Below are 8546 nucleotides of genomic sequence, written 5' to 3'. Positions count from 1 at the left end.
ACTGTTAGATGAGAAAACTTTTTTTTTTTTTTGGTGAAGACACGGGGATATTTTAAATCTGATCGGAGAGCGGTAACAGAAGTGAAACGTAATCCCAGCCCGCTTTACTAACAATCGTAATTATGAATCGAAAGACATGTCAGGTACAAGCATTTTTTTCCCTTAAAAAAAAAAGTTTCGCGGACTCCGCCGGACACCCAGCTGGCGGAGGACCAGCGGGCGAAGGGGGGGCGAAGCCGGCAGGCTGCCCAGAAGTTACGATCGGGGAGTTTTCTCTTTATTAAAATTACCTGGCTCGCCGGCAGAGGCAAGAATGCGAAGACAAGATAATTTCTTAGGCTGTTAGGAATGACTTAGCCCCGGTGGGCCGCGCGTTCCGAGGGGTGTCCTGCCGGCCGGGGCGGGTCCCGCCGCCCCCGCGGGCTCCGGTGCGTCAGGGGCGCGTCAGGCGGGGCGGGCTCCGCGCGGGCGGCCGCGGCGGCTGCTGCTGCGGCGGCGGCGGCGGCGGCAGCGGCGGCGGCGGCGGCGGCGGCTGCGGGTGGCGGGCGGCGCGCACCGGGCCTCCTGCTTCTCGCTCCGAGGCAGCGGGGACGGACGCTCCCGAGAACTCTCTCGCCCGCGGCCGGCCGCGCTCGGACGGCGCGCGCCGGCGGCCCGGCGCTGCCAGCATGTCGGCTGCCGTGGCGTGCCTGGACTACTTCGCCGCCGAGTGCTTGGTGTCCATGTCCGCGGGTGCTGTGGTTCACCGCCGCCCGCCGGACCCCGAGGGCGCGGGCGGAGCGGCCAGCTCGGAGGTGGGTGCGGCGCCGCCGGAGTCCGCTCTGCCGGGTCCGGGGCCACCGGGGCCCGCGTCGGTCCCCCCGCTCCCCCAGGTCCCCGCCCCTAGCCCCGGCGCGGGCGGCGCCGCGCCCCACCTGCTGGCTGCAAGCGTCTTGGCTGACTTGCGCGGCGGCTCTGATGGGGGCTTCGCAGAGTACTCCGGGGAAGTTCTGCGCGCTTCGTCCGGCTCCTCCGACCCGACCCCGTGCTCCGGCCCGACCCTGGGCTCCCAGCCAGCCCCGGCCTCCTGCGCAGCCGAGGTCTCGGGACCCATGCACTCCTCCGACGCGCTCGAGGTCCCTGGCGCGCCAGCCGTCCCGGGAGCGCCTGCCCACCCTGGCGCGGCGTCTGGCGTGGCCCCTGGGGCCGGCCCCGCCCCCGCCACGGGTCCAGGCCCCCGTCGGAGGCCAGTAACACCTGCTGCCAAGCGCCATCGCTGCCCCTTCCCGGGCTGCAACAAAGCCTATTACAAGTCATCACATCTGAAGTCCCACCAGCGCACCCACACGGGTGAGCGCCCGTTCTCCTGCGACTGGCTCGACTGCGACAAGAAGTTTACGCGCTCCGACGAGCTGGCCCGCCACTACAGGACGCACACGGGCGAGAAACGCTTCTCCTGCCCACTCTGCCCCAAGCAGTTCTCTCGGAGCGACCACCTGACCAAGCACGCCCGCCGCCACCCATCCTATCATCCTGACATGATCGAGTACCGGGGGCGCCGTCGCACCCCGCGCGTCGACCCGCAACCCGCCAACCTGGTGGACAGCTCCGGCTCCGTCCCCGGGCAGGTGCCCAGCTTCACCACCTGCTTGTCTGACAGTCACTGCTGTTAGTCGTTCCCTCAAGGACGATACTCCAGGCCACTGTCCTTGCTTTTTCTCTGCCCATCCCTCTTTCCCTGAGTGATTATACCAAGGCACAGACTGGCTTCTCCGCTCTGGGGGATGGGGGTGGGAGGGTCCAGGCAGGCATGTTGGACTCTGGGGAGGGACTGGGGGCCCGAAAATAGCAGGATTTGTTACAACACGTATATCATCCAAAAGGGGGGGATTGCCTCAAGACAGCCCCCTGGAACTGATAAGAAGGGATGAACCCCCGTTCTCTCCAGAGTCTTGAAGATTCTCCCTTCCATGGGAACCAGAGATGTGAAACTGGAATTCTCAGGTGCCTGAGGAGCTCTCAGTCTCAAAAGACTCTGGTGTCTTACCCACCCACCAGGGCGGACCTTGGAGAGGGTGTCAGGGGTGGCAGTCTTGGGAATGTCCAGGACTGGGATGGTGAGAGGCCTTTGGAAACAGAAATGATTTCTATTTCTGTAAACAGTGATGTTTACTAATGTATTTTTAGTATCTTTTAAACAGGGATCCCAGGTTGATAGGAGGTCGATGTCCTCCGCACCCCAATTGCCCCAGCTACCTCTGCTAGGAGAGGCCATGTAAGAATCCATGTGGATGGATGGCTGGGAGATGCTTCTTGGTGTCTGGGGAGTGGCATGCGTCTGTTTGCAGGTCCTGTTGCAAGGGCTGAAACCCTGCACTTGCGTCGTTGTCCTAGGTTTTCCTGTCATTTGGAGTCCTACTTGGGGAGGTAACTTCCTGGCTCACTCACAATGAGATTGGTCTGAAAATTTGGAAACAATCATAAATGCACCAGAAATAAAACAGTGGTCCAGGTGAGTTCCCACTTCACCAAGAGGGCAAACCCAAGTGACTGTGGTTGGGACAGGTCCAAATGAAGACCTTTCAGAGTCATTGTTAATGTTCAGGGAAATAAGGGCTTTGGGTCCCAGCTGCCACTCCCAAGTAATCTTAGGTGTGGTAGGTTCTGTTCATTTCTAGCTAGCTAGTGGGTTATTTCCCTTGGGATCTGTGCATTTTTGTTTCTGCAACAGGTGAGTTGGTGGTTTTAGGGAAGTGAAGTGGGAGTGGCTTCTTTCAAAAAGCAAGCTGCTCTGGATTTGGGGAAGGGACAGAAAGGTGAAAGTTATTGTCGTATGGAAGGACCCTTCTCCCCTGACCTTGGAGCCCCTCCGTGTTGCTCCCTTAGTGCAGGAATTGAGCTTCACCAGTATGTATTTTTCTCTGTGTTTCTGCTGCTATGATGAAATTGTCGGCCACTCTGCTTATGTATGTGTGAATGTGACCCTTTCATTAGAGATGAGGCTGAAAGGCATTTCCTGCTCTGGTAAAGTCCCCTTTGGCCCCCTCCTGAATATCTTGTAATAGTCCATCAATCACACTTGTGAAGGATGCCATATTATCAAAGGACCATAAGAGGCATCTAGTTAAACAGACTGCTTTCCCCTATTTTGCAGATGAAGGCTAGATAAGCTCAAAGTCACATGCTGAGTTGCTGGCAAAAGTCATAACTAAAATTTAGTTATTTGGCCTTCTATATGACTCTTTCCATCATGCTTAGTTACCCCATCTGGGCTCTTAGTCAAAGGGCACCACTCTTCCTTACTGCCACCAAGATCCCCTCCTTCCCTATTCACTGTCACTTCTATGTTCCTTCAGCTGTCCAGTTCCCGCTGAACCCTTTGCCTGTTGTGTTTAACCCGAAAGCCGTTTTCTAAGCAGGTTGAGTACATTCCCTCCTTCCATACAATATGGACTTAAAGTGGGAATGCCTTTATCTTTTAATCTGGTAGATTACTGTTCAATGCCAGTTTCTAGTCCTGGACACTCTAGCTTCCTTGAGAGAGCAAGTGATATGAATGCGGGGACTCTACTAAGTGCTCACTACACTAAGTGAAGGAAAGATATTTAGGAAGGACCCAAAGGGTATAAAGAAGTACAATGTTTCCCTGTTGAGGACTAAGCAGGGTGAGTGGAGTTCTCCTTGAGTTACATGTGGGAAGAGGAGGCCCCGAGTCGTGAAAGCGGGTTTTGGTGGTGGGAAGTCCTTCGTTTGCTGGTTTTGTCTCCTCAGCTGGGACTTGATAAGAAGGGCACTCTGAGGCCCTCTTGAGGACTATGATTTCTCCTTTGTCCCCTTCAGTAGAAGAGCTGCCATTGGGTAGGCGGACAAATGAAGTTAATGTGAGAGAAACTCCCACTGACCATTCTGGAATTGGGCTCAAGAAAGCGTGATGTTTCCTATCACCATCTGATAAATAATGTTTGCTTTTCAATCTCCCCAGTAGTGTCCTTATTTGAGTTCTTGTACCTTGGGGACTTTTGTCTGGGATTGGCCTCTGACAGTCTAAACGCGGCGTGTCTTTCACTGACTTCTTCAAGGACTTGGGGTGGTGGGAAGGGAGACAGATAACGGGGACAGTATTTGTAGGCTGGTCTTTCTTGGCCTTGGGTATTGTTTTACCCTTTTCACTCCAGCAGCCGGAGAGCTCTTGAGGACATATTAGTGAAATGCCTTGAAAGGGCCTTCCTAGTTTTATTAGTGTTTCTTTTGCTTCTTTTTGCTAGTCAGATGGACCTTAGCAAGTGAATATGTCTGGAGTTCGGTGGGGTCAATCTGAACCTCTGGCCGCTACCCTACTCCCACCATCCTGAGTTTTGATATAGGAATGACCTAGTAACATTGAATCTATTTATCAAATTCTTCCTGATATATAGGTTGGGGGCTGGGAGTGAATTCCACGTCAGCCCTTGGGCATGAGGGAATGGGATCCCCTGTCCCTGCTGGAAGGGAATGAAGAGTACAGGCTTTGTCCCACCTATGGGGACAGGAATCTTTATTTGTCCTTATTTTCCTATTCTCCTCCAAGTAGACAGTTGTATTGGAATTCACTCTTGGCCCCTGTCTGCACCTCTTACTCACTTGTCTCCAAAGGAAGATTGTATTCTCTGATTGAGACATAGAGAAGAGGGTCATCATGAACACACACACACACACACACTCACTCTAAGCTCTCTTCTCTTTTTTGAACCTCTTTGCTTGCTATATGTACCAGCACCACTCAGCTTTCATATGGTAAGCACACCTTCTGTGGGCTAGGCCTGCCTCTTGTACTTCTTTGCCTGCTATCTGTACCCACACCACTCAAATCCCAGCTTTCATATGGTAAGCACACCTGCTGAGGCCCAGGCCTGCCTTGCAGAGGCAAGTCTGAAGAGTACTTCTCTCTGTCTCCACTTTTGGAACAGCCATGCCCCCTTGCAACTCACCAGGTAAGTGTTTCTTTTGTATATTCTTTGGGTGAGTAATCCCAATAGAGGAATCAGGAAGGGTGTGAAAGGTAGTGGAGGGGTGGCTTTGGAAAGCCCAATTTGGTTATAGGTACAGCCTTCTCAACAAAATACTGATATTTTGATCTTCATTGGTCTGATTATTGTATCTATTACCTAGTTGGTTGAGAACTTAGGAAGGAAATGAATGCAATTAATTGTTCTCCTTGAGCCCTAACACATGCAAATATGCATTGTCTACTAAGTCGTGAGAAATAGGCAGTCTGACTGGAATTAGGGGACCCAAATAAGATGGGGATGGAACATCTGGTTTGCCAGGGCACAGACTTTAGTGCTATAGTGATTTGGGGCCTTTTAGTTCTTTGACCTTTTCAAGTCCTAGCAGCTTATGGTAGCTAGTGTCCACAGGCAAGTCGTTATTTTTTTAGAGGTACTAGATGTAGGGCTTTGCAAAAGTAGTCTGTACAGGTCACTGTGACTGATCTTGATTCACATAGATACAGTTGAGGCTTCACATAGATATTCACAAGAATAGGCTTGCTGCAGAAGGGAAAGGCACTATTGAATAGGAAAATCTGTGCTGCCTTTTATTCTCTGCCAGAATTCCAGATGAGGAATTTAGGAAACTTCATGGCAGAAGTTCCTTGTGTACCTCAAACAAACTTGGGAAAGTCTAGCCCTTCAATTTTACTGGGGATTAACAGGTGGCATTAGAATAGTTTCACCCAATTTGGGCTAATCTTGATTTGCATTGCATCCTTTTATAGGGTCTATGGAGAGACTTCTGGAAGGGGTGAAGTTCTTTAAGTCATATGGGTATTAAGAGTCACCTTCCATTTATGTCCCAAGTTGGTGCCTCATGTGTTGACCATATGAGCCCTGATGGGAATTTCAAGGACTCAAGTTGTTTGTTCAGTCACAGAGGAATGGTGGATTTTAATCAGAAATGTAAAAAGAAATGCAAATGTTTGTTATATGGGGATTTAAGGTAAAGAGAAGCAATGCTATTGTAATTTCAAAGGCCAGGAAGAGTATTAAAAAGGGTTGTGCCTGGATTCTTCTCTCCCTAGGAAGCAGGTCTATTTAGGAAATCAAGTAGGAACTACACTGACTTCAAGTGTATGTGCAGACCTGGAAGTCAAGGGAGCCCAGGGAGGGTGAAAAGTGAATAAAGGAAGAGAGACCAATTGATCTGGAGGAAGAAAAGGATTTCTTTAAAACAAATGTTGTGTTCTTAAAGGACACAGAAACATTGATAATACAAACTGGAAAATAAAAATGGCAAAGACCCAAATGATCTTAAGATGAGACTATAAAAGAGGGTGGTAATTTACTCATTACCAAAGTAGAGGAGGTAATTGGAGCCCAAAGAGATACAACAGAAGAATGGAAGCAAGTTCTCAGAGAGGAAACAGAAATGTGCACTTCCACTAGGGATCGCAGATCCAGGGAAATACTGAGAGGTACCTACCTGAATCTGCAGAGGAAGCAATAGGAAATTATCCCATTAACACTAAGATAGGTATATTAGAAGCTTACAGAAAATATAGGTGTATCTTCAACATTTTTAGCTTAGTCTTAGTGATATTACCATTTTAAATAGGATCACAAATGTGTACATTCTCCATTCTCTGTATAGAGAATGTACAGAGTTAGGCCTCTAAGGGAGAGCATAGGGTAGATGAGACACATGAAATGTATTAAAGTAGTTAATCAAATTAACAGAAATTAAGAAGGAAAAATCAAAATCATCTCTGGTTCCAAAGTAAATACTTGTTTAAACTCAATACCAGGATTTCCCTGGTGGTTCAGTAGTTAAGACCCTGTGCTTTCAATGTAGGGGGCGTGGGTTGGATCCCTGGGTAGGAAAGATCCCACATGCCACAAGGCACTGTCAAAAAAGATAAAAACAAAAAACTCAACACCAATTTGTAATTTAATTTAAAAACACCTTAGCATGCTATGTAGCAGTAATTAACACAATACTGTTAATCAACTACAATTTAAAAATAAAAATTTTTAAATAAAAAGTAAAAACACCTTAGCAAACTAGTAACAAAAATAATTTTTAAATTGATAAAAAGTATCCACAAAAAGTCTACAGAAAACATCAAGCTTTGAAAGATTGCAGGAATTTTAGTTGACCATATGGTAAGATAGCATGTCTCAACAAACTTCAGATAGGCAGTCACATAAAAATACTATAACAACCTAACCCCAAATCCACATATTGGGAAATGTAAAAGCAAACCTCTATATAACTCAGGTAAAAGTGGCAATTACAAAAATTTAGATCTGAATGGAAACCAAAAATACAAAATAGCAAAACTTCAGTAATGTAAGCAAACAGCACTGGGGGGAAAAGTACAGCTTATAGCCTTAAATTTCTTATTTTAAAAAAATGGAAGTAATTCCATAAGAAAAGGAAAATAAGCCCAAAGAAAATAGAAAAAAACATTACAATGGGTATGCATTCTCAATAGGGAAAATATTGCCACTTAGGAAATAATTAGTTCTTGAGGACTGAAAAAAATATTAGATATTTCAGTGATTATGGCTTTTCACAAGACTATACTATAGAAACACACATATACTCTATGTGTGGTTTAATATTGGGGGTATGAAAAAAGTAGTGATTAAGGGGGAAAAGGTCCAAAAAGTTCCCTAGAGGACTAATAATGAAAAAAAGTTGAAAAAACACTGCAATAGATAAAAGCAGAAATTAGTGAAACAAGAAAAAAAAGATGAGTAGAGTTGTCCAAAACTCTGTTTTTAAGAGCCTAATAAAAACATTTATTTGGCAAATATGATTAAGAAAGAGGCAAGAAGGCATAAAAAATTATCAGGTATAACAAGGGATATAAAATTATAATGTATGAGCAGATTTTTAAGTTATAATACAAATAACTTTATATCAATAGAGTTGAAAATATATGGATCATTTTACAGGAAAATATAAAATTTCAAAAGAGTTGAAGAAAATGTAGAAAATCTGAAACCAAAATAGATTTATTTCCAAAAAAAGATTTATTTCCAAAAAAGGCACTTGGTCCAGGTGGTTATATAGGCTAGTTCTCTAAACCTTCAAGAAACAGATAACTTCCATATTTTATAAATCATTTTAAATCGTAGGAAGAGAAAGTTATCCAGTTTATTTCATGTTATATAGTTAAGCTGACCTTGATGCCAAAACAAGATATATAAAAGATGAGGGGAAAAAGTACACCACTTTTGATTTGTAAAGATTATGTAAAAATCCCAAATAAAATATAAACTGTATTTCAGCAGCAGTGAAAATAATAATGCAACATGATAATGTTAAATTTATCTCAGAAATGCAAGATGAATTCACTAATTGAGCTCTATTGATATAATTTATATAAACTAATTTTAGGGCTTCCCAGGTGGCTCAGTGGTAAAGAATCTGCCTGCCAATGCAGTAGACACAACAGACATGGGTTCAATCCCTGGGTCAGGAAGATGCCCTAGAGAAGGAAATGGCAACCCATTTCAGTATTCTTGCTGGGAAATCCCATGGACAGAGGAGCCTGGTGGGCTACAGTTCATGGGGCCACAAAA

The 8546-nt window shown here is 46.4% G+C and overlaps 1 protein-coding gene across 1 annotated transcript; it reads left to right on the top strand.

Annotated features, from left to right (window-relative positions):
• The first annotated feature begins 541 nt into the window (after nt 1-541).
• Nucleotides 542-2098, top strand: KLF14 (Kruppel like factor 14). The gene has a single exon (XM_043462410.1). It carries the CDS (start codon nt 669-671, stop codon nt 1650-1652), a length of 984 nt encoding a protein of 327 aa, XP_043318345.1. The 5' UTR covers nt 542-668; the 3' UTR covers nt 1653-2098.
• Nucleotides 2099-8546: the final 6448 nt, after the last annotated feature.

This window comes from Cervus canadensis, chromosome 3 (genome assembly GCF_019320065.1).
Source record: "Cervus canadensis isolate Bull #8, Minnesota chromosome 3, ASM1932006v1, whole genome shotgun sequence".
NCBI classification, from domain to species: Eukaryota; Metazoa; Chordata; class Mammalia; order Artiodactyla; family Cervidae; genus Cervus; species Cervus canadensis.
This window is presented reverse-complemented; position numbering and strand designations above follow the sequence as displayed.

What these genes read in the sequence shown, in the direction of transcription:
- KLF14 (XM_043462410.1), top strand. Translation starts at nt 669, where the DNA reads ATGTCGGCTGCCGTGGCGTGCCTGGACTACTTCGCCGCCGAGTGCTTG.